General features: G+C 33.6%; 1 protein-coding gene across 1 annotated transcript in view; it reads left to right on the forward strand.

Moving 5' to 3' along the window:
* Positions 1–27,672, forward strand: part of ROBO2 (roundabout guidance receptor 2) — a 600,254-nt gene that overhangs the window by 508,955 nt on the left and 63,627 nt on the right. Inside the window, exons 16-19 of the mRNA XM_042998321.1 lie at positions 6,283–6,514; positions 9,243–9,367; positions 11,587–11,758; positions 22,256–22,438. Coding sequence (XP_042854255.1) covers positions 6,283–6,514; positions 9,243–9,367; positions 11,587–11,758; positions 22,256–22,438 — 712 coding nt within the window. The remainder of the gene's footprint in view (positions 1–6,282; positions 6,515–9,242; positions 9,368–11,586; positions 11,759–22,255; positions 22,439–27,672) is intronic.

Consider the following 27,672-nt stretch of genomic DNA (forward strand, 5'->3'; position numbering starts at 1 on the left):
ACTGGGAGACTATAATTTTGTCACTATTATTGCTCTTTTGTTGTAGTAAAAGAATGACTAAGTAAGAAGAAATTGGATTTTCACCATCCTCTTTTAAAGTCCATGTTTCTTTAGGGAAATAACCGTTTATCAACTCCATCAAAAAGGGAGCTGAGAAAGGAAAACTGGCTATTTTTCATCAGTTCTTAATTATATTTGAAGTATAAAATAACATTAAAGAGAATTATTCCAGTGTCCCCTCAGTAATAAATCCATTGAACAAATCCAACTCAACAAACATTTTTTGTGGGCCAATTTTATACTAGATCTGGTGGAGAACTATCAAAAAAACATAAATCTACTTGAGAAAAACATGGAAATGCTTAATGACAATAGACAGGGATAAGAGCCATAACAGGCATATATGTACCCTATAGAGAGGTTTCAATCAAAGAAGAAGTGATTAACTCTATCTTCAGGCACCAGAAAAAGCATCACCACTTATTTTCAACTATATGGGGAAATATGAAGGCATTATCATATTAGAACAGGAAAACCCAAAATAACATTTAAGGCTGGTTAGTGTACTTCTACAACTTTATAAAAGGAAGCCAATGTATTCGGGTTGGACAATATTCCCAATATCCTACACCTGTAAAAATAGGATTAGAATTTATTTACTTTAAATATACTTTTGTGTATGTGTTTTTTTTTTACTTTAAAGATAAACTGTAGACAAATATATATTCAGAAGGCCTACCTTTTAATGGTGGATTTGGCATTAGGTCCTAGATGGGGACATTTTGTTACTTCTTAAGCCAGATCACATGATCAAAATTTTGGCCTATGAGTACAAAAGTGGATAACACTTCAACGACAATAAAACTAAGTGTATAATAATTATTTAAGACTACATTGTTTCTGATTCCATTTTTAACATTATTTTGCATAGACTTATCCTGTTTTCTGTGTATAATGATTTCTGTTCTTCTACTCCCATGGAAGGAACGTAATGACCTCATCATTTTTCCAGTGGCACAGGAGGGGTAGTATCTGACATGCCTCTTCCATCTCTCTGTAACTTTGGCCAAATATAAAACTAAAATGCCAAGCAAATAGTTGTATTTTTAAAGCAGATTTTTCTTCAATCTCAATTGAAAAAGTCTCAGCTCTGTGGGGAGTTTTGAAAGGACTTCTTTTAAGCTGCTTCTAAATGTGGAAATTGTTTGAGTAAGAATCAAAGTCATTATGTTTATGAAGTTAATCACTTTAAAAGTCACTGAGTTTAAAAGAATAAATCAAATTAGATGAAAATTGCAGGTCTGTAGTCTGGGAGTTCTTCCAGGAGAGGAACCTTGTCATATTCATCTCTGTGTCCCACGAAGCTTGTCATTATTAGTTTGCATATCTTTCTCTCTCATGAGTTTGGCTTCTGTGAGTCTGGAGTCCATGTTTTTCATTTTTGTGTTTTCATGGCAGAGCATCTATTACAGAATGCCCTTTCAATTACTGTCTGTTGAATGATCAGATCAGTTGTTTTAATACATTTTTATTTTTGTTTTAAAAAAGAAAGTGTTCAGTTATATCACAGGGTATTGTTCCCCACGAATCAGTAGTTACACATGAGGTAAGTGTGTATCTGAGAGGTAACTTTAGTGAACTAAAGTCAGACTGGGGGAGGGGTCAGTTGCTAAAGAAATTATAGCCAAATGTTTTACTTCCATGTCATATTTTCAACTGCTAACTGTATATGTTCTTTAAATTATTACACTGTGTGGATCCTGAGAAACTTAACAGAAGACCATGGGGGAGGGGAAGGGGAAAAAACTTAGAGAAGGAGAGAGCCAAACCATAAGAGACTCTTAAAAACTGAGAATGAACTGAGGGTTGATGGGGGGTGGGAGGGGGGGGGGGGCTGGGTGATGGGCATTGAGGAAGGCACCTGTTGGGATGAGCACTGGGTGTTGTATGGAAACCAATTTGACAATAAATTTCATGTTAAAAAATAAATAAATAAAAATAAATAAATAAATTATTACACTGTTAGTATCTGAATTACAGATGTGATATTAGAGAAAAGAAATATATCCCCCAACCCATGTATTTAGATTTGGAGGCCAGCTGACGTGGTTTACCAAGACTAATCTTGAAGTAAGAGTAGTTAGTAATGGGTGCTTTCTAAAGATGACTGCTCTTATAATGAGAGTAGGCAAAAATCGTAAGAAAATGAATGTTTCACAAAGAAAATAGCAATAAATCTCTTATTTAATAAACAGTTATTCATGTGTGTGTGTGTGTGTGTGTGTGTCTGTCTGTCTGTCTTGTTTTTGTTCAAAGACAAAAAGAACCACAGATCCTTTGCCCTTTAAACATCACAGCTACTGAAATTGAAAGTGTGCATTGGCGGGGTGCCTGGGTGGCGCAGTCGGTTAAGCGTCCGACTTCAGCCAGGTCACGATCTCGCGGTCTGTGAGTTCGAGCCCCGCGTCAGGCTCTGGGCTGATGGCTCGGAGCCTGGAGCCTGTTTCCGATTCTGTGTCTCCCTCTCTCTCTGCCCCTCCCCCGTTCATGCTCTGTCTTTCTCTGTCCCAAAAATAAATAAAAAACGTTGAAAAAAAAATTAAAAAAAAAAAAAAAAAAAAAGAAAGTGTGCATTGGCAAACTAGAATTTCAGATCTCAGCTTAATCCAGATCAGCCACTTAGCAGACTTAGCTCACGAAAGAAAATTCACTTTGAATTTTCAATTGAGGTGGATTTTTTTTAAATTGAAAAGATGGTGGTAAGCATCTCACTTAAACATTTATGGGCATGCTGATTTGAGGGTCACATGGACCTTTATTTTGTCTTTACCATATCCCTAACTTAACAAGGGTGCTCTGTCATTGTGCATCCCTACAACTTACAAAATTCTTTAACTTATAATAGCCATTTAATTGTATCTGGACCCATGTAATATGAATATTATTTGAGCAAATTAAGAAAACTGAGGCTCAACTGGGTGTTGTATGTAAATGATGAATCACGGGAATCTACTCCCAAAGCCAAGAGCACACTATATGCACTGTATGTTAGCTACCTTGACAATAAGTTATATAAAAAAAATAAATAAATAAAACAATAATCATCTCTAAAAAAAAAAAAAAAGAAAAGAAAACTGAGGCTTAGAAAATTTAAAAGGCTGAACTGTAGCTCATGTGGGACCTTATGATTGGAAGATGGAAACTTGCTTCATCCTTTGACTTTTTCCTGAAGACAACGCTTTTTTATTCCTATTTCAGAAAATACAAATTTTTAAAATTCTGTAAACCCATGGTTTTGTGGCCGGACTCTGATTATCATCAACTCTAAAGAAAATCCTCCTTCTTATAAACAGAATTTTAATAAAATCAGTGACAAGCATATGGTTTAACTTGAAAATGACCACCTGTCAAAATGTGCTCTAAAAGTCAGTGGTACAGAACACATATCCAATACAAATCCCACCTAGTTTTTTAAAGGTAATGTTTGGCATTTTCATTTCTGCTTCCACCTGTAACAACAAATTTTCTTCTGAAAAGAATATTGCAACTGCACAAAACCAAGTTAAACTATTCAGTTATTAAGCAGGCCATGAGAATATACTGGTTAAACGCAATGTACACTGAAGTGAGCAAGGCGATGCTGTGTAGTAAACATTAGCTTCATAAAGTCCCTGAAACACTTAATTAATGAAAACCAAACATGGATAAAACCAATTTACCCTGATTTACACACTCTCTTCATCTGGAAACAGCTGCTTAATGTTCTTCCTAAAAACACAGCTTGCTTCTTTCAGTATTAACAAGCTATTATTGTGAGTTATGTCTTTCTTTCAGTATATAAATTCACTTAAAGCGAATGCAGAGAAGTTTATAAAATGCCAGCTTAATGTTGTTTTAACATATGCTGCAAGGAATTTTTGAACATTGACAGTTTTGATTAAAGACATCTCTCTTTGGCTCTCATCAATTTAACTTTTGCTTTTGAGTTGCCTTGTTTGTAGTGTCAGAACAACTTCTGCGCTTCAAAAATTATGCCTGTTGGTACAAACACCAAGCATGGATAAAGATTCAAAGATCATGAGCTTTGGCATCAGAGCCGGGATAACTTTTCTTGACATAATCTCATATGAGTATAGCACTAATTCCAGAAAGTCTTTGAGGGTTAGATGGAGGTGGATGAAGGAAGGTGTTAAGACTTAGATAGACATAGAAACACATGTGTTCAGCCCACCGGCTTCATGGATTCTCTAGCTTGGATGTTCTAAATATAGAAAAATGCCCCTTTGTTCCACTATATTTTGATTGAGGTTCTGTGTTTTAAAATTTTCTGCTTTCACTTAAAGATAATTGTTAAATGCAGCAACTAAAAAATAAATGTTAGAAGTTAATACATAAGGGAATACCTTTTATTCATGTGTTAATAGTTGGATGAAGAAGTTTTTAAAAAGTTGAAATAACCATTTTCCTCCTCATCTTCTCTATTTCTTCTCTCTCAACTTTTCCTGAAATGAGGCCCTTCCATCTCTTCTCCATTAAGTTTTATACTTTATTTGACAGTGAAATATGTCAAGTTAAAGGCTTCTTAGAATATGGCTATTAAACTATAATCTATGGAAAATTAATTGAAGAAGGTGCTGTGATAGTTATTTTTAAATCAAGCGATTCTTACAAAAAATGCCATTAAAAAATATTTAAAAGCTAAAAATCCTCTTCTCCCTGAAAATGAAATAATGGTGAAACTCCAATAGAGATTGTTTAATAAATGTATAAGGAGAACATATTTTATTTGTAGGTTCCATTTTTTATGTATTCAGTGTTCATGTAATTATTATGAGTGAACAATAGAGCTTCTTCAAATTTTTATTTGGTATGAGTTTTCAGAGTCAAAATTTCAGATTTTCATTCAAAACAGCTGCTTATTCTCTGTACTTTTAAGTGAATGAAAGGATCAAGAAAGTTATCAAATTGTGCCAATAGTGGGTCTATTCAAGGAGCTAGAAACTGATAAATTAATTAAAGTCTTTCATTTAATAATTTGCTAGTGGGTAGGAGTTTTTCATATGCCTTTTTAAAGTTTGTTTATTTATTTTGAGAGAGAGGGAGAGGGAATGAAAACAGAAGAGGGGCAGAGAGAAAGAGAGGGGATCAATCAAGATTCCACACTTGTCAGCACAGAGCTCTATGCAGGGCTCGATCCCACAAACTGTGAGATCATGACCTGAGCCTAAATTGAGAGTCAGTCACTCAACTGACTGAGCCACTCAGATGCCCCTTCATATTCCTTTAAAACAGATGCTCTAGCTTCACAATTCCCAGTCTTCTCATATACTTCCTCCAGCCATAGGAATGTTTGTTTGCTTGTTGTTTTAGAGAGAAAGAGAGAGAGCATGTGCATGAACAGGCAGAGGGAGAGAGGAGAGAGAGAGAGAGAGAGAGAGAGAGAGAGAGAGAGAATCTTAGGCAGGCACCACACTTAGCATGGAGTCTGATGCAGCGCTCGAACCCACGCCCCTGGAGTCATATCCTGACCTCAAATGAAGAGTTGGATGCTAAACCTACTGAGCCACCCAGGCAGCCCACCGTAGAAATTTTATACATGCTGTTTCTACACTTCTTCCTCAGGAATAATTGATCCTACTTTCCTTGCAGATCCCAGCACTTGCTCTTTTTCAGGGAAATGCTTTCTCCCCTTCCTGATTCTGTCAACTTCTTCTCTACTCCAGGTTTTCCTAGCTCCTTGTCCATCTCATTCACAGCATTTTTTTATGTGTATTAGTTATAAATGTAGTTTGACCAGTAACTTGATTAGTAGGAGTTCAAGAAAGGTTTTGAGTGAGTAAAGACGTTAGTGAATGGACAAAAGATAAGAATGGAAATTCCTGAGAAGCAGCACATTACATATCCAATCATAAAAATGGGAACTGTTGAATATAGGAAGAGGATGGACAGATGAGAAATGAAGCTAGACAAATCAGCAGGTCTGGGCTTTATCAGACCTTTGTGCTACTTTAAGGAATTTGAATTAACTAAGTAGATATCTTAGATACTATGGAGTAGTTTAAACAGGAGAGAGAGTTGTTCCACTCTTCATTTTGGGAACAATAACTTGAGGGCCATGTGAATTCAGAACTGGAATTGGATACAAGAAGAAGGAAGATAAATTACCAAGCAGTGGTGTCACCCAGATGAGAGTTGAAGACTGAAATAGGTACAAGAGAAATGAGGATGGGTTCATTGTCATATCTAAAATGTTTCCATTTGGTTTTATGCTGTGTTTTTCAGGTTGATCGCCAGCCCCAGTTTATTCAAGGCTATCGAGTGATGTATCGTCAGACTTCAGGCCTGCAGGCTACGTCAGCATGGCAGAATTTAGATGCCAAAGTCCCAACCGAGAGAAGCGCTGTCTTAGTCAACCTGAAAAAGGGGGTGACTTACGAAATTAAAGTTCGACCATATTTTAATGAGTTCCAAGGAATGGATAGTGAATCTAAAATAGTTCGTACTACTGAAGAAGGTCAGTTTTCAGATTTCTAACAAAAGGCAAACTTAAAACATAACGAAGCCAATTTCTGTTGAAGTTCTAATTTACCACCTACCTTAGAAGAATATCAAGAGAGGATATAAAAAGTGAATTCAGGAAGTGTCATTTTCTCCTTTTTCTGAGAATCCCATAGAATCTGAGAGATTTTTAAAAATGGCATTTAAGTAATGTGAATTTTTCTTCAGTAAACATTTACTCCAAAGTTTGTCAGTACAATGGAATTTGATTATGATATTGTCCCATATTATTTTTCTTAATATGGATTGAGCTCATTTGGCTTCATTAAGGGACAGACTACTGGAAACTCAAGAACACAGGCTATTCATTGTCTTTTTTTTTCTGATGTACCAGAGCATTACATTGTTTTTGTCTGTTTGTTTGTTTGTATGTTCTGTTTTGTTTTGTTTTTTATAAGCCTCCTTCCCTGTGGGCTCTGCCAGTCTGACTCCTAATTTCTCATTCAGAAGGCCACTTGCATGTTTGCAATAGCATTCTTATTAGTGACTTTCCCTCCCCCTCCCCCATTTAGAAATTGTCTTGCACACAGATACTTTAAAGTCAATCTGTGATGGACGTGAAGTTAACGTGGTTTTGAATCATTTACCAGTGTCCCCTTCACTAAACGAGAGGCTTATAATATATGGTACTATCAAAGTACAAAAAGTCGGATGCCAAGTACAATAACCCCCTCCTTTTCTGCTTTTCTACTAATTTTATGTGCACAGCTCTGTAAAAAGCCATTGTTTATAAATCCATATGAGAACAACTTAAGAAAATGTATGTAGGTTGCTTATGCTAATGTAGATGTTCATGTTTGACAAAAGAGCTGTTAAGTTATACATACCTTCTAATCAGCATCCCAGTGAAAATGTTATGTTCACATTGGTTTACAATGTGATACACTGACATGGGCCGTAGTACTTATCTTAAAGATACCATTAATCTACTTGTACGATATGTAAAGAAAAAATTCCTAAAAAATTAATAATATCTTCATCCACCGTTAAAATTTACTTTATATTGAAAATATGTAGTACTCCTGAGTGCCGTGGGCAAATTTGGTACAGAATGCTATAGTTGAAGCCTACTTCCTTCCACAAATGAATCTCACCGTAGTGAGACTTTTCCTCTCGACTAGACATTTGGCACCATTCGGTATGCGTTCATTTCCAATGCATGTGGCCTTCGGAAGGTAAAAAACGGGAACTCAGCTGGGGTGCATGTGGGAATGACAAGCAGTGATTTGGGCTCTTCCACATCTGTAGAAAGAAGCTGAGCCCTGGAATAACTGACCTGTCAGGAGAGCAGGAATGATGTTCTTCTCTCTAAGCAGGCAGCAAGGCAAATGAGAAAGCAGTTTTCAAAAGTGTTATTTTTCAATGCACCACAACACTGGTGAACACATGGTTGGATTTATATCATTGTGCCCTATGTTGGAGCAATGTTATCTTATAGAGGAATAATAAAGAGTGGTATTGTGCTACCATGTCTGTGTATATCCAATATCTTGATGCAACTATGGTCATACCTCAGTGACAAATTTACTAAACGTGGGAGACTTTATCAATAGGCTTTTAAAATATCTTTTACCGTTCAATTGTACATATGTTCAAAGGATTAAACTCTAGAGTTATGAAAGTATTGATCCTTTTACACAGAAATCCTTTAATGCCACAAAATTCTTTGATTTTTGTTTCAAATGGTATTTCATTTTGTTTTTCCTACTCAGAGATTTACTGAAAATTGATAAAATTCCTGTAAATCAGTATTTTTCAGCTCTCAGATAGACTGGAGAGCAGATGCTGCAGTCTAAAATCAGAAATTTTTTTTCTCACTCATCTTTTCTCAGTATGATTATAATTAGTTATAGGAGAAACCATAAAGAATGAGAAGTATAGGAAATTAAAACCTATCCATTTCACATTTGACCCAACATGAACTGTTTTCATTTATAACTTCAGAAAGTCTTGCCCATCTATATAAGTTTTAAATCTTACGTTATGAGACTATGTATATGTTAATTATTTTTCCCAATATGAAAAAAAGTATATTTTCTTATATTGGTGAAATTTATTGCTGTGTTTCTATTTTGATTTATTAAACACAAAATAAAACAAAACAAAAAGACTGTCATTAATGACACCACTCAGAGAAAACGTTTGATGACAATTTGAGGAAAGCATCCTCTCAGAATACTTTTGAAAGGGGTGTTTTGTTTTGTTTTGTTTTGTTCCAGAAAGAAAGCCTATTGGAGTCAAAAGAAGCAAAGTTCTATAGCCACACATCCCTGGGTTCAAATTCTGCCTTGGTGTTCCATTGACTTAGACAGCTCTCTTCTTAGACAGTACTCTCTTCTTTCCTTTTCTGTAAAACTGAGATAAGAGTTGTTTTTACTTCTTGAGGTTAGTGTGATAATTAAATATGACACTTAGCTCAGCACTGGGCATACAGAAAACACTCATTAGAATGTAAGTTGTTAAATTTATTATTGAGCACATATTAACACAGCTGTTGTATTTGCTTTAAATCTATCCATTATATTTAAAGGACATTAAAAAAAAACTGTCACTGTTGAATAATACATGCAAATTCAGAACTACTGGAAACCAGACCTCATGCTACTTATCCTCATATTCTATAAGCGGTATTAATGCACATCAAGACTTACAGTTTGTGTTTATTCTAATTACTTCCTCTGCAGCCCCAAGTGCCCCTCCACAATCTGTCACTGTGCTGACAGTTGGAAGCCACAATAGCACAAGTATTAGTGTTTCCTGGGATCCTCCTCCTCCAGACCATCAGAATGGAATTATCCAAGAATACAAGGTAGGGCCTGAGTGAAGAAGAAAGGCTCACAGAGAAGCTTCTCAAACAAGTCTCAGTGTCACATGTGTGAAGCATGTCTCCAAAGGCTCTCTGATTGAGTCTGTGTGTAACGTAATTTTTGTATTGTTTTATGACAGGTAAAGAAACAAATGCATAAGGAGTTAGAAACGAACCCCAAGACACAGATACACAAACTCACTTGGACTAGTAAACCATAACAGTGGAGTGTTTGGTTTTTGGTCTTTGGTTTTTTTAGTATGGCATGATTTCAGAACCTCAAAGATTTAGAGAGATTGGGTTCAAGAGTGGGTAGTGAAACTCTCCTTCCAGAAACTTCCTGTATCATTGTTATTAACTTTCTTTGTAATGGGCCTTAGCAGGGATATGTTTAAACTGTGGTCTCATAAAAAGATGCTTCCAAGGTTTAGAAAGTTGGAGGCGGAGGCTCCTGATAAATTTGTTGCTGTTTAGAAACAGTATACATCCATTGTCTTTTTGCCATCGTTTGATGTTTAAGAGACAAAAGAAGTCTAACTTTGAGAAATAAAATTTTGATTAGCTGTGATGTGATTAGAACACATACAACAGTAAAACACCTTATTAAACCTTATAAAAATTCAAAACTATGATTTTTGCTATTAATAGTTATTTATGGAATTTTGAAAATTAACATGCTAGATAGATCTATTAGAATAGAAAACTAGACACCCCACCTCACCCCAAAAGTTTATAGCTGTTATGTAAAATGAAGCTGAATAATTGCACTGAAATCATTGCAGATTGAATTCTGTTATTTCTAATAAAAATAATAAATTCAAAATAGAATTTTCCTAAGTTAAAGGTTAACTTACTGGAACAAGCAATGTACAGAAGCACTTACTCTAAAATTATTCCCATCACTTTATAAAGAAACATGTGTATGAAATATGTTTTACAATAGCATAATTATAATTATAAATATATATATGACGTTTTACAAGGATTAGAGCACATTGTTTTAAGAGCAAAGTATGATCTATTCTTGTGCGTGTGTGCGTGTGTGTGTTTTAGTGAAGTTAAGATTATACTTTTGTATTATCTGGAACTAAATTTAAGTAAAATTCCATTTACTTAAATACTGATTTTGATTATAACATGATAAATTTTGTCCTAAATTGTAACCTTTCTCACTCATATGAGATTGCCTTATTTTGGTAACAAAGTGTATATTTTGGTGAGGCCTAAATATTCCTACATTAGTAATTTAGATATCATTGTGCAAATAAAAGAAATATACAGTTTACAAGAATTATTTTAAATAAAAAGTCAGGAATTTACCCATTTCAGGAACAAACTGAATGTGTGTTCCCAATTATGTGTCTATATGTAGATTATGAAATACTGTGTGTTACGAATACAAATATATGTTCACAGTGTAATTCTTTTTGTAATGCATTTGACAGTAACAAATCCCCATATCCCAGAAAAAAAGTATGCCTTAAAATGTGATTCTTACTTGTGGTAAAAGCCTAGGTTCTCTCACATCAGTGTTTAAAGACTTTTCACCACTTTGTTCTCATGCATGTGTATGTGTGTGTGTACATATGTTTTGATCAATATTAAGATTTATTACTGTCGATGTAAATACTGGCTTTAATTTCATCTCAGTCAATACTTATAACTTAGGTCAATTAATCTTGTTAACTACTTCTGGGTAAGTTAATATTTTCTTAAATAAAATATAAATTACTTAGATGTGTGCCTATATACCTTGGATATTACAACTCATAATCACTGTATTTTAATAGATTATATGCATAATAAATCTTGATAAATAAATTAAGCAGAGGAGTTTATGTGTTTTAATCCATACCCAAATGTTGTGTGTAACCAAAGACCACTTTACAGAAGTGTTAAAAGAATCATTGTGTGATGAGCATTCAGTGTTGATTATAAGGTATAAAGGAACATGGCATAGTTTTAGCTTCCCTTATTGTTCTTCCTTTTTTTATTATTGTTCTTCCTTTAATACATACACACACACACACACACACACACACACACACACAAACACTCATACACATATATAAATAAACTGCAAAATTAGGCTCTCGAAAATGTCATTTACAAATATTTCTATAAGCCTAGAGAATAGATTGGTTACTACTAAAAAATATTTCATCAATTTAACAGAAAGGATAATTTTATATTCTTTTGTTATTCGCTTTACATTTTTATAGATCTGGTGTCTGGGGAATGAAACGCGATTCCACATCAACAAAACTGTGGATGCAGCCATTCGATCTGTCATAATTGGTGGATTATTCCCAGGTATTCAATACCGGGTAGAGGTTGCAGCTAGTACCAGTGCAGGGATTGGAGTAAAAAGTGAACCGCAGCCGATAATAATTGGTAAGTACCAGTGTGTGTAGGTTTTTTTAACCTATATCCTAAGAGTGGATATGCAGCAATGATTGAGAGGGTGCCCTCATCATATAGGCAAATAGGCTGACTCACTAGGGCTTCTTGAAGAAATCATTAGCAATTTCTTGTGCTCTTAAGATTCCCACAAACTTCTTTAAATTATTAGCACTAAGTCTTTAAATGCTGAAAGTTAATTTGAAAATAATTTTCAATCAGTAATTTCATGAATAATTTTGTTGTCGTTGAAATATAATAGGAAATGAGGCAGTTACTGAAAAAAAAATGCATTATGTTTCAAACTTGCATACTTCCTTTTAGCCAGGAAAATGTCAAAATTTAACCAGAAACATGCCAGAAGAAACTTTTTAATCAGAGGATATTATCCTGAAGAAGAAATCCCTATTTTTTTTTAAGTTTACTTATTTATTTTAAGAAAGAGAGAGTGAGAGAGCTGAGGAGGGCAGAGAGAGAGAGGGAGATAGAGAATCCCAAGCAGGCTCTTCCCTGTAAGGGCAGAGCTCCATGCAGGGTTCAAACCAACAAACCCTGAGATCATGACCTGAGCCGAAATCAAGAGTCACACACTTGACCTACCAAGCCACCCAGGTGCCCCAAGAAGAACTGCCTATCAAATCTACTATCATCATTACAGAACATTTTTCCCTAGTAGCATTGTGTTTGCCTGTTCTTGAAATATATCTAAATGGAATCAGACAAAATATAATAATACGTGTCTAACTTTCACTAAACAATGTGTTTTGAGATTTACCCAGGTTTGCAATCCATATGTGTTATTTCGAGCAGTATTCAGTCTGGTGAATGTATCATATTTTGTTTCTCTGCTTTTCTCCTGAGAGAGTGAACATTCTTGTGTAAGTCTTTTTGAGGACATACGTTTTTATTTCCTTTAGGGAAACATTTAGAAGTGGCATTTCTGGGTAATAGGATTGACATAGTGTATAAAAACCTGCAAACACTTTTTCATATTGTTGTATAATTTTATACTCTCATTAACAAAGAATATGACTTTCACTTTTTGTACATCTACATTATTTGAAGTTGCCAGTCCATAATTTTAGTTATTCTAAGGAGTTTAAAAGACTACCTCACTGTCGTTTAAACGTCAATATTCTTTGATAGCTTGTGATGTTGAACAATTTTACATGTGTTTATTGGCCATTTGCATATTTTCTTATGTAAAATTTCCAAATCTCTGCCTTTTTAAAATTGTATTGCTTGTCTCTTGTTACTGGGTAGAAGAAGTTCTGTTCTGAGTACAGATCTTTGTCATATATTTGTATTGCAAATATTTTCTCCTGGTCTATGGATTTATTTTCTTAATAGTGTCTTTTGATCAGCACATTTTTAAATTTTAGTGAACAACAATTTACCACATTTTTCTTTTATGTGTAGTGCTTTCTAAGAAATTGTGTCTTACCTACACATACCAAAGACATTTTCTTATATTTTCTTCTAGCAGCTTTATAATTTTAGCTCTTATAATTATGTCTATAATTCATCTTAAAGTAATTGCATGTGGTTTGAGGTTTGAGGCTTATTTATTTTAATAAGTATATCATCCCATGGTTTATTAAACTGTCCCTATTTGATTTTTTATACTATTATAAGTATGTTTGTAAAATTTCCTTTTTTAACTGTTTTAAATTATATATAAAGTTAATTTTATATATTGCCCTTTTATCTTTTGACCTTACTCACTTCACTTATTTATTTTAATAGTTGTGACATATTTTTCTGAGTGTATTCAAGTAATATTCTATCTCTTTTCTTATTTGTTTTAATATGGTAAATTCTATTGTATTGTTTTAAAGGTGAATAAATCTTGCACTTGTTTCTGGGTTAAATCCCACATGGTCAAAATATGTTTTTTTGGATACTACTGGATCTAATTGCTAACATCTGGTAAAAAAAAAAATTGCATCCATGTTCATGAGGGATATTGATCAATAGATTTATTTTCTTCTAATGTCTTTGTCAGGTTTTAGAATCAGAGTGTTTAGCTTTATAAAAGGGATTGGGAAGTATTCCTTTCTCTACTATAGTCTGTAAGAGTTTTTGTAGGCCTTTTAATTATTTTTTCCTTAAATATTTTGTCGAAATCAGTGATAATATCTCTGCCTAGAGGTTTTTTTTTTTGTGGATTCTATTTATATTTATGAATTTACATTTATTTAGAATTTTATTAGTCCTGTATTGGTTGTGATAAATGGACATTTGGTTTTGAATTTGTCTAATGCATCTAAATTGTTGAATTTATAATCATATGCTTATTTGCACTACCTCCGTATTTATAATACACTCAATTGTGATGATTGCAGGATGTGTGGTAATGTCATCTCTTTTATGCTTAAATGATGAGAATTTGTGTTCTCTTTTTTTTCCTCCATTTTTTTTTTTTTTGCTCCCTCCCCTTCAATTTCAAGCTGTCTTGATATGGATTTATCAATGTTATTAATCTTTTCAAAGTAGAAACTTTTGACTTTGCTATTTTCTTTCTAATTAATTTCTGCTCTTTTTTCTTCTACTTACTTTTATGTTGCTTCTTAAGATAGATATTTATATCAATGATTTGGACCTTTCTTCTTTTCTAATATGGATATATAAAGTTATACATTTCTTGCTAAACACATGTTCAGCTGAATCTTACACATTTTGAGGTGTTATGTTTCCATTTATCACAATGTTGAAAATACTTTTCACTTCCCCAAAGGACTTTTTTTACTTTGTAGAGGTTATTTGGAAGCATATCATTATATTTCCAAATGTTTTGGGATTTTTCAGATAGGTTTTTCTTTCTGATTTATAATTTAATTCCAATGAGTTCAGGGAATGTATATTGTATGAATTTAGCCTTTAAATATGGAGACTTATTTTATGGCCAAGCATTTGGTCTTAATGAATGTTCCTTGTGCACTTGAAAAGTATGTATATATTTCTGTTCTACAGTGGAATGTTCTATAAATGTCATGTCAAATTAGTTGGTAGTATTATTTAGGTCGTTACTGATTTTCTACCTATTGATTCTTTCAATCAATAAGAAAGGAGTCTGGAAATTTATTGTAATTAAAGATTTGGGTATTTCTCATTTCCATCTATACGTTTTTGTTTTTTACTACTCCTTTTAAGTGAATACATTTTAGGGTTGTTATATCTTATTAATGAACTTACCCTTTATCACAATGGAATGTCCCACTTTTAAGCCAGTAAGATCTTTTTCCTGAAATTTAGTTTGTCTTATACTAGCTAATAGCCAATTATCTTATAAGTGTTATATAGCTATAGCTATACTAATAGCTAATTATCTTATAAGTGTTTGTATGGCTTGTGTTGTTTCCATCCTTTTACAGAGAAACTGTACATTTCTGTTATTTAAACTGCATGTTAACTCTTTTTTAAATTCAATATAACAGTCTTGGGGCACCTGGCTAGCTTAGTTGGTTAAGCATCTGACTTCAGGTCAGGTCATGATCTCATAGTTGGTGAGTTAGAGCCCTGCATCAGGCTCTGTGCTGACAGCTAAGAGCCTGAATTCTGCTTCAGATTCTGTGTCTCCCTCTCTCTTTGCCCCTCCCCGGCTCATGCGCTCTCTCTCTCTCTCAAAAATTAACATTTAAAAAGTTTTTAAAAATATGACAATCTTTTAATTGGAATGCTTACACCATTATCTTTAATGTAATCAGTGATGTGTTTTGGCTTAGAATTACCATCTTGCTATTTGTTTTCTATCTAACTCTATTCCTGTTTTCCTAAGTTCCCAATTTCATTTGGATGAATTAAATAATTCTCTATATTATAGTTTATATCCACTATTTTTTTTTAATAATGGTTACTCTAGGATTTGCCTATAAGGATCTTAAAAATATAATTCCATTTTCCTTGCTCTCAATATTTTTCTATTGTTAAAATTTTACTCTTATACATATAATAAACACCAATATACAAACTAAGGTATTACTTTTTGCTTCACTTTAAATCATTAATTCTCTTTTAAGTAAATTAAAACTAAGGAAAGTATTTTATGTTACTCATTTTTTTTTCAGATATTTTGTTCCATAAATTCAATTTCCTTAGTGTCCCTGAATTCCTGTATTTCTTTAACTTAGCCACATTTGACCAAAAGCTATGAAAATAATATGATCTCCCTTGTTTATTTCCCTTTTTTCACAATGCTTCCCTTTTGTTTTACATATTTGCTTAGTTTTCTACTTATTTATGGTGAGATTACATGTCCCATACCTGTTATTTCTTTATGGGCAGAAATGAAAATATCCAGTGAATTATTAATTTTATATAATACACTTTTGTGTTCTACTCTTTCCATTGTTTTTCTTTTACATTTTCATCCCTCATATATTCGTTCATAATGACTCTATTAATTTAAGTCCATGAACATATTGTAATAGCCATTTTAATGTCCTTGTCTCCTAATTTCAACATGTGTATCATCTTATGGTCTGTTTCTATTGATTACCTTTTCTCTTGACCTTTGGTCATTTTTTTCCTGTTGTTTGTGCCTTTTTCTTTCTTTCTTTCTTTCTTTCTTTCTTTCTTTCTTTCTTTTGCTGTTATTTTGCTTATTTTTGCATGTTTAGTATTTTTTTACTGTATACTAGATATTGCAGATGCATACTGTAAAATTTTGTGATCTTCTAAAGAAAGTTGGGTTTTGTTCTAAAGTAAGTTATGTTACTGGCTGATCATCTTGATCTTGTGGTGGTTTGGATTTTACATTTGTTAGTATAGGGCTGTTTATATTTGACCTTATTCTCAAGCAAAATCTCAACATTATCTTTTCTTCTAAATCATGGCTCTCAGGAGGGTTCAGTGAAAAACCTAATATGTTTATCTGTTTTCCCAACTTGATGAAATTTGAGGTTTGAACACAATCTTTGCAGTGGACATCTGTTGAAAGTCTGTGTAGCCTTTTCAGCTTTCTAGCTTTTGATTTTCATGAGATGTTTGGAATCTTCATTCTTCATGCAACTAAGGGTTAAGCTTAGGATTCTGCGGGGGTGGGGGGAGGGGAAGAGTGTCGATTGGGGATTTAGGAACATCATTTTCCTGTGGCTCTTTCACATGGCTTCCCAGTGAAATTTTTCAGTCATTCTGTCATTTCAGAACACTATCCTCTGACACCTCAGACCAGTACAATTGAGGATTGCAACTTGGGTCCTAGCTGCCCAGCGCTGTAGGGATTGAAATCTTCAAGGGGAAAAGAAAGCCTCAAAAGTACAGATTTCCCCTAGAGTTCTCTGCTTTCAAGAGACAAATCCTTTTAGTTCTTTCTGCTTTCATTTGGTTATTAGTATCTTTAATTCTTAAAAAAATACTCTTCCTAGAGTTTACATATTTTAAGAATATTTGCTGAGAGTTTGGTACAGTGGAATGTCTCAGGGAGCACCAGAGTGGTTCAGTTGGTTAAGTGTCTGACTTTAGCTGAGGTTATGATCTCATAGGCTGTGAGTTCAAGCCCTTCATTGGGCTCTCTGCTGTCAGCATAAAGCCCACTTCAAATCCTCTGTCCTTCCTCTCTCTGTCCCTCCCTTGCTCTCTCTCTCTCTCTCTCTCTCACTGTCTCTCTCTCTCCCTGTTTGAAAAATAACATTAAAAAAAAGAATATGCCAGTTCCATTGATTTCTGTTTGTTTTATTTTTGAAATGATACACACAGAGCACACTGCCAATTTCTGGAAAATTGTTTCTTATTACAAAGTATTTATTGAATATGAAGAGATTTAACATTCAGTCATATTGTTGATTTTTTATTTCCTCCAAGTTTTTGTTCTTTTATATATTAAAAGAATTAAAGAGAAAAGTTATAGTATTAACTTTCCTTTAAATTGCCTTCCCTTTCTTAATTAGTCATACAGACTGAATTAATTTCTTAACCTGAGGGGAACCTACAGTCTTGCCCTTCTGAGATTTTCTAAAATAAATTGGAATAAGAGAAAAATACAGGTACACCCAAAAGGATTTAACTGACATATGTGTGTGTGTGTGTACATATATATAATGTGTGTATGCATATATATATATATATGCAATTAATTTTTCCCTGAAAAAATGTTTATGAAATATCTTTAAAAAAGCACTGTTTTCTATGAGAAATTCCAGATAAGTAAACAAAGCTTTAAGGTTTTTTTGCTCTCTCTTGCATATATGAAATGTAATATGTCTAATTCAAAGATTATCAAGTATCTATATTTTTTTTTCCTGTTTTTTCTATTACCTTTATTTATAAGTAAAATTCTCAAGCAGGGGAAGGTTTTTTTTTTTCTTTTTTGTAGGACTACTTGTGTTGTTCCCCATATTTGGGGGATTTATTATACTTGGAAGCAAGTACAACATTACAAGAATACCATTTAACCAAGCTCATGTGATGTCAATTAAGAATTTTAACAATTGTATAGTAATTTTATTTTATTTTTAATATATGAAATTTATTGTCAAATTGGTTTCCATAAAACACCCAGTGCTCATCCCAAAAGATGCCCTCTTCAATGCTCATCACCTCCCCTCCCCTCCCTCCCACCCCCTATCAACCCTCAGTTTGTTCTCAGTTTTTAAGAGTCTCTTATGCTTTGGCTGTCTCCCACCCTAACCTCTTTTTTTTTTTCCTTCCCCTCCCCCATGGGTTTCTGTTAAATTTCTCAGGATCCAATTTGTATAGTAATTTTTAAAAAAGAAAGCTAATTTAAAGTATTTTAAATCAAAAATAAAGTTTTCTTAAATTTCTATCATTTTAAAAGGACTGTGTTCAAATGTATAGCTAGTACCTTTTGGGTTATTTTAGTGTATCATATAACTGCTTCCAAATTTTCTATGAATAAAAACATGTAATAAACACTATTTCTATCTTCTGTTCAAGCAGCTAGAATATGCAATATTCAAGCTATAATCAAATAGAATTGAAAATAAATACATGCACTCACACATAAAAACACATGCATGCACACACACGCACAATTCAATGCAGAAAAGGCTATGTGTCCTCAAGAGATTTATTTCTTTTTAATATCTACTGTTGTACGGAAGAAGCCTTTAATTGTTTCTTTAATTACTCCAGCACGTCTACCTTAACATCTTGTCTGATAACCTTATCTACACAACTGTTATTCCTTAGTTGAAAAGTGATTTAGGATGGCTAATCTCTTTTTCTGTTTCAATCTGTGCTTTCTCTATTTTCTAGTCAGTACTAGAAACAGCACTCAAAGGGACTCAAGCTCTACCGCACTTCCACTTTGCTTTAATTAAATCATGTGTTGGCATTTGATGTAATTTATGGCGATAACTTTAGATTTGTCTCATACCAGACTATGCACAGTTTCATCTATTTCTTCTCAGTTTAGTTTTCATTCCAGAAAGTTCCATTAAGGGAATATTAAAATATTGTATAAAGATAATAAATAGCCTTACACAAGTTTAAAGGCAATATTGTTCTTTTGTCTGTATTTTCCACTGGTAAGATGACTTTTACCTCAAAGTGTCCATAGTTCTGTACTGTTGCATTTACAGATACAGAAATGCAACCACATATATTTACATATGTAAGCATCAAAGAGTATGCCATGTAACAAATTTATTTTGACTTAAAATTTTCAAGCAATCTTGTTTAATAATATATCTATTGTTTCTTTAATCATTTGGCCATTTAATGCTTACCTTATATAGTTGGTAATAATATGTGGAACAGCTGCAAACTTTCACAGTAATAGGTACAATCGAATCTGATGTGTCTAATTAATTTTTAGTCCAACAAATTAGTTTTGTTCTTCATTACTCTCCAATGGGAGAAAGACATTACATTTCATTATATTTTTTGTCTGCAAGAACAATGGAGCGTTACAGGTCACATGCATCCCTTGTCTATACTCTAATTAGTCCAACTGACAACATTTTTCAAAAATACCAGAACCATAAGAAATAGTAATAAACCTTGGGTAACATATATATCACACTATACCAAATATGATATTTTATGGACCTTTTACACAAATGAAGGACACATTTTCTTTTCTCTTTGTTCTATAAGGTGTTTGTTTTCTTTTTAGTAACTATTAGTAGTTAGAAAAATCGCCAGATATGTGTATGTCTCATATTGAAAATATGAGCTCAGTTTAAATACATGTTTTAAAATGTTTATAATTGAAAGAGGGCAAGTGAGCAGGGGAGAGGCAGAGAGCCCAATGCAGGGCTTGAACTCATGAACCATGAGATTATGACCTGAGCTGAAGTCAGATGCTTAACCAATTGAGCCAGCCAGGTGCCCCTTTAAATACATTTTAAACTAAGTTTATATATATAATAATAAAGGGCAAATAGGTTGGAAAAATTAACCAGGTTTATTACATAAGTGAATCTGGTTTTCACATCTAGAATTTAACACAAAAGACATTTCAGAAATAGAATATAAGTATGCATAACAAAAATACTAGCAGCTGTAAGAAACAAGCCTATGTACTGATTGGCTTTAAAAAATAAAGGTTGTTTGTTTTTTCTTATTCATAGCCCTGTCTAGTGTGGAGTAGCAGAATGGGTGGGGCTTCTACTCCACAGTTATTCAGGGAATTTCAATCCTTCCAGTCACTAGCTGTGCCATCTTTGAGCGGGGTCAGAATCCTCCAAAGATCCCCTCTTTCTATTTAACATTAGGAAGGAAAGAGAATGTCAAGTATTGTTACAGTAGTGTCTGGGTCAGATCTGGAAGTAGTATGAATAACTTGTGCCCCTGCTGTATTATTGGCCAATAACTCAGTCGCTTTGTTTCACTTCAACTACAAGTGAGTCTGGGAAATGTAGGTTAATTTCTGACCTGAAAGAAAGAAGAAACTAGTAAACAAGTCATCTGTGGTTTTCCAGATCTCACATCTGGACAATTTACAACTTACATCCCTGAAGTTATGTGAGTGGTTCTTAAAGTAACCTGTACCTATACCTGGGTCCTAATTTTGAATCAACAAACTACTGTGTTCCTATCAGCCTCTTTACATACATTATCTTAAATAACACTCCCAAATATTTGAAACAGGACTGTTGCCAACTAGCAGAAACAGGTACTTGAAAAGATTAAGTGACCTACATGAGGTTATTGCTTACTTAAGCTAGTAAGTGGCAGGGATGATATTCAAACAGAAAACTTCAAAGACCGTGTTCTTTCTAATATATTGTAGTGCCATGATAACTAAAACAATGAACATCTTTGGATGTAATATGTTGAAATTAGCCACTTATATTTCGATTTCAATTTCTTTTAAAAAGCCTTTGATTAGTAATTAACAAGATATGATGTTGACATTACAAATAATTTCACATCAGTGTGTAAATTTCTTAATCTCTTATATAAACACCTAACCTAAATCTTTGCTCTTAAGTGATACTATGATTCCATGAGTTTTTAACTATTTTAAAATGTGGATTAAGATTTTAATTATCTCTGAGAGGTCTAAATTCTCAAAAAACATGAGTATTTCTAGAATAATAGTCCAGATTTATGGACCTTTAAATGTTTATTTTAGTGGGTCATCTGGGTGACTCAGTTGGTTAAGCGTCTGATTTGATTTCAGATCAGGTCCCGAATCTTATAGTTCCTGAGATCAATCCCCATGTTGGGCTGTATGCTGACAGCACAGAGCCTGCTTGGGATTCTCTCTCTCCCTCCCTCTCTCTCTGGCCATCTCTTGCTTGCTCTCTCTCTCTCTCTCAAAATAAATAAATTAATTTTAAAAAGTAAATGTTTACTTTAGTAACATAGACCTTAGAGTTAATTTTAAAGTTGTCTTTTTAATTAAACCTACAAGTGGATTTTCAAATTAGTTTAGTTTTAAAGGAATATGTGAGACTTATCTTTTTGTGACATTTTAATTATAGACACTAATCTCTATGAAAATATACTTCTATAATTGCCATTATTTTATATAGTAGTTTTAATACATTCCAAAAAAATTAAAGGTTGTTTGATCAAAATAAATTCCCTGTTAGAATATTAAGGATAATATTAAGTTACCTATTTTTAAATCTTGAACACTTCAACTTAGGCAGTGCTATAGAGGAAAGACAATTTATAAATACCCTGTGAATGTTGTAGTTGCTTTTTAAAATTTTATTTTAGCAAGACTATATTAAAATATGCTTTATTTGGCTGAAGAAAAGTTGCTGTTATTTTGCCCACTAGCACTTGCATTAGTACTTATTTATAAGGCAATAAATCAAGAAGCAGTTCTGAATCTATTCATAGTAACCCCAAGCATAAGGGAGCAATGTTCTTAATCACATTTTAAACTCATAACTTGACTCTTCTTCTGAGACGTATAATATACGCTTATCAATAATTTTGACAGGCTCAGAGCACAATTATTACCTGCCTTCATAGGAATTTTCTAATTTTCTCTGCCTTTGGTACACCATGTATGTATTCCTGTGTTTACTTTCATAATAATGTTTACTAAAACTATTATTTCTTCCACAGGGGGACGTAATGAAGTTGTCATTACTGAAAACAATAACAGCATAACTGAACAAATCACTGATGTTGTGAAGCAACCAGCCTTTATAGCTGGTATTGGTGGTGCCTGCTGGGTAATCTTGATGGGTTTTAGCATCTGGTTGTATTGGCGAAGAAAGAAGAGAAAGGGACTCAGTAATTATGCTGGTAAGAGACTGTTTCTAGCTAAGAAAACCTCTTATCTTTAGGAATGTAAGGAAATGAAAGAGAAGGAATGGAATTGAATAACGAATGAGTGAATGAACGAATGAATGAATAGATGTTTTGGGCTTGTTTTAAACACCTGCTCTGTAAAATGCAATTATAAACAACATGCTTTAATGCATCTCTTTTCACCATATTACGTTATAAACATAAGGCAAGCTTTTTGCTTGTATCTCCGATGAAGTGCAACAAGAATGCACATGGATATGTGTAACCATTTTTTTCTCAAGTAGTTCTTCAAAACAGTCACTCACAAGCACAGCACACACACACACACACACACACACACACAAACACACACACACACACAGACTGCATGCTTTGCAGCCATTATTTGAGAAGTGGATTTAGGCAAGAGCGTTACTAACATGCTCAGTAAGAACAAAAATATTTAAAATATAGCTTTTAGTATTTCAAGATGCAGATTACAATAGGACATGTCCCGGACGGCAAATAAAAATAAGCAAAAAAAAATCTCATCACAATTAATAAGACTGATGAGGCATGAATTAAATGACTTAATAATCACTTAAAGAGGGTGTGTATTTCAAGGTAACCAATCATCATTTTTGAAGGAAGAAAAAGGAGAAGGAAAAGAAGCAGCAGAAGAAAAAGAAGATCCTAGATATTCTATTTGCAAAAATGTTTTCTTTTTAGAGTCTGAAACAGAATTTCAAGGAGTCAAAAATTGTGACCTTCAAAACATTTCTGAGGCAGAGGAGATAGGGGAGGGGGTGGAATTATCAAGTCAGTGATTAGAAGAGTGAACTCAGTAATGAAGCTATAGTTAATAATCATTTTAATTGCAATTCATTTTAAGTATTTCCTCTAACAACAATCATAAAAATAAGTTGTCTCACAATATTTCACACTTTCTAGAATTTAGAAGGGAATAATTTTCATTTAACATCATCCTACAAACATTTTAGAATTTTTTGACACATTTTATTCAGTCCTCTATTTCTAGTTTTAATTTTAAGTTTAAATGTTTATAAATGTCTTAATAACTGATTTTGACAGAAACTTCATAGTTTATTAAGCTTATATGCTGCTGTAGCTTGTAGGCTTCTAAGCCACTGATAATGTCTAAATACTGCAAAATGGAAGGGATAGCACCCACTTGGTTGTCTTACTGGTTATTTAACAGTGTTTAAATATGATGATTTGATTCTAACGTTATGGCTCATATCTGTATCTTATGAAAATAAAGCTTATTATTTACTGGTTAGAATATGTTTCAAAGACTAGAGAAAGCAGTATAGTGTATCCATTGAAAAGGGGATTCCAAACTTTGTGACTTGCAATCATTCTCCCATTCTCATATTCCATTGGTCGCTGATGGTTTCTCCCTTGTGTTTTATCATTCTGAGTGCTATCTCACCACATCAGGGAGGCATTCTTCCCAGCAAGGAATACTAGGTAATAACTGCCAAGTGTCAGAGTCTTGAACATTCGTGATATTTAATGTACTTCTTGTCCTGGAGTCCAGTCCTCTACTTTCACTCCTTGTAGGTATTGTCCATCAACCCATCTATTTAATCAATCACCATGTTACAGTTCATCCCTGTGATGCACGTACAAATCATCTAAATCATAGGGAAGAACTGACTTAACTCATGGACTAGTTTATGTTTATCCCTTTGCTTGACCTAAGTGAAAATAATAAAAGATTGACCGTGCTAGTTTCACTGCAAAGTTCTAAGATATCCACATTGGAGGCATTGCATTTTTATCCCCCACATTCATTCCCTCACTCCTTACAAATAACATAGCTCTCTTAACTTTTAGGTTTGTGCTTTTAGTAAAATTATATCAGACTTCCTTGTTCTTCTTTTTCTTCTCCCTTTTATTTTTTTTTAACATCAGTTCTTTTTAAAACCTATGCATTTAATTTGAAAATATCTGTTGGTTTTTGAGCTTGACAAGAATAGTACAGTTCCTATTATCATTTCTCATTGTGATTGATATCCATCTGCTTGTAGAGGAACTGCTAACTCAGAAGGTGCTATGCCCTTCAAATATTTTGGAATAAGGCCAAGCCAGAGAGCAGCCTTCCAAAACCTTTATACTTAATTGATAGATGGCTGACTCCCAGAATGGATTTACCTTCAACTAATAATTTGCCTTCTAGCAACTGATGTTCTCTGCTAAGTGAGAAGCAAATGAAAATCCAAACCACAGGTACCTAGCAATGTATATCTGACTTTATGATCTTTTTTATAATCTCCGTCCGTATACATCTTACCCTTCACCTGTTAAAATTTTTATATTCTTGTCCTTCTACAACTTTAAAAATGGGGATTTTAAATAGGAATGATTAGTGGAATATGTATCAAAGTTTTAAATTTCTGATGTTGTAGGAGCACAAAGATTTCATACAAGGCTATTTTTTTCTTTCTTTGAAGTGTGTTATAAAACTTATAGGGAATATACTTGATTAGTACTGGTTCTATTTATATTTTGGTTTTCATAAAACTTCTCTGGGAATGTTTTAAATTTTACCAGTATGAAAGCAATGTCATTTTCCTCACAAAATGGAAAGCCTACTGTTTTCACATTTTTACTGCATGGTAATGTCTATATAGTGTCCAAACTTTATTGTTAATTCATGACAGCATTGGTAATTTGTTTTCCCTAAATAAACACAAAGTCTATTTTGGGATAAGTATTTAGGTTAATTTTGCAACATAAGATATTTCCTTTCTTTCCAACCTCAGTTGTGATCTTGGATTATACTTAAACATCTGGTGCAATTTATATATATATTAAGATATAATATATATTTCGTGAAATTGCATATATACACACATTTTATTTTATTTTGTTTTATTTACTTTTTTTTTTTTTTGAGAGAGAGAGAGGGTGCAACTGAGTAAGGGTCAGAGAGAAGGCAAGAGAGAGAGAATCTCGCACAGGCTCTGCACCATCAGCATGGAGCCCAAAGTGAGGCTCCTGACGCGGGGCTCAATCTCACCCAGTGGGGCACCCGTGCTCACCCAAAGCGGGGCTCATGCTCACCCAAAGGGAGACTTGAACTCACCCTATGTTGGGGGGGGGGAGGCTCAAGCTCACCTGATGCGGGGCTCAAACTCAGGAACCTTGAGATCATGACCTGAGCCGAAGTCAGATGCTTTACCAACTGAATCACCCAGCTGCCCCTATACATGCATTTTAATAAAGCTTGACTGACTCTAAGTAGAATTGTAAAGCAGGTAAAATTTGATTTCGGCACTCCCTTTTCTCTGCTTCATTCCAAATCTCTTACCACTAGAAGTAGAACAGGGAAGATTTTAACTAGTGGGAAGACATTTCAGTATCTTTCAGGTTGGAAATTCTAACTCTCAGCAGGCAGCCTTCCCTGTGCAGGCAAAAACTTACTGACTTTTTTTAAAGCTAATTTTTGTGTATCTGTCATGTGGAAAATTATATTTGAATGTTTAGAAGGAAATAAAATAAAAACATGCTACTCAGTATTGATATTTTTCATATATCGGAGGATTTAACATATTTATCATAGAATACTAGTGAATGACACCTTACATTGTAAAAATGAATATCAAGTATCAAATGCAGGGGCGCTTGGGTGGCTTAGTTGGTTAAGTGTCCTACTCTTCAGCTCGGGTCATGATCTCACGATTTCTGGGTTCAAGCCCAATGGCAGCACAGAGCCTGCTTGGGCTTTTCTCTCCTCCTCTCTCTCTCTCTCTCTCTCTCTCTCTGACACTCCCGCTGTCTCAAAATAAATAAATAACCTTAAAATAATGAATTAAATGCAAACTTATATATTTAAATGATCTGAGAGGAGAGTTTGGCCTGAATATACTTTGTTTCTTTACATAGCAGATAGTGGAGATTTCCCCAGGGCAATGTTACATGCTAACTTCTTATTCAATTGTTTCCTATTTATCCAATTCTTCAGATACAATCACATGTCACCTCTTTGCATATGGTGCAAAGAAAGGCAGCTTGAACAACAACAAAAAAGGGAATCCTTATATTCTATGTGAAATCATTTTACACTTTCATACAGCATCATACAATGTTATTTATCTTACGCTCCATTGAGCACTAAAAGTCTACTTGTCACTGCTTGTGAGGTTCATGACTGCTCGACTAATTCACCACTTGAATTGTTGTAACATCAAATGAATTGTAAAAAGATTTGGGCAGAAAAAACAGAGCATATGAGGTGATTTTTGAATCTGGAGTAAATGTTTGATCACAGGTATAACAGTATTTGTGAATAGATAAATAAACAACATAAGTTTGAATAAAAACCATGTAGCTCACAGGAGAGGTCTATGTTGCTATATGTATATATAATATACATACTCATATATATCCATTTTATAATCCTCATGAAGGCTAATGACTCTTTTCAAACTTACATTGTTCACTTTTCTTATTCACAATTTTTAAGTCATCAACTTTTTAATGAAAGTATATATTTTGCACCTTTAAAGGGGTGAATGATACTTTATAAGTATTATGTTACCTCTGAGAATAACAGGCTTTATGAAACTCAGTAAATATAAACAATATATTATTGAGTAAGCAAATTATGAAATGCTAAACACTTCTTACATAGCTTTAAAACTGTTGGTAAAATATAAATTATTTGACAAAACTATCCAAAGAGAGCTAAAAGATTTGATGGAATTTTTATACTCTGATTATCTGGGCTGAGTTAATGCTTATTAAAAGAGGATTAATCTACATTCATATTTGAGAACTAGCTTATCAGGAGAGGGAATGAGGCTTGGCTGGCAACATTAAAGTTTCCATTTGGAGTAGGAAAATGTGGCCTACTAGAGATAGGCACTCTGAAAGCTTCCTTACCTCAAAATGTCAATTTACCACATAGTTACATTTCCCTTCCCCCTCAGTTCTAGCAGGCATGAGATTAGGATTAATCCTGTCAGATAATAATAGAGGTACTTTCTGTATGACATAAACTTGCAAAATCTCTTTACCTTATTTCCTTTATAAATATTGCAATAAATTCAAAATATTTAATGCAATTCTAAAATGTTTCAGATTGTGGTGTCTGTAGAACTTTTTGGACATCTTAGCATGATCCAGTTAGCCTTAGATTAAAAAAAAAAAAAAAAAAAAAAAAAAAAAAACTTCTATATGTTGTTCCCTGAAAGTTCTTAACTTTATATACTAGCAGGGAC

Source organism: Panthera tigris, chromosome C2 (genome assembly GCF_018350195.1).
Source record: "Panthera tigris isolate Pti1 chromosome C2, P.tigris_Pti1_mat1.1, whole genome shotgun sequence".
Classification (NCBI taxonomy): Eukaryota; Metazoa; Chordata; class Mammalia; order Carnivora; family Felidae; genus Panthera; species Panthera tigris.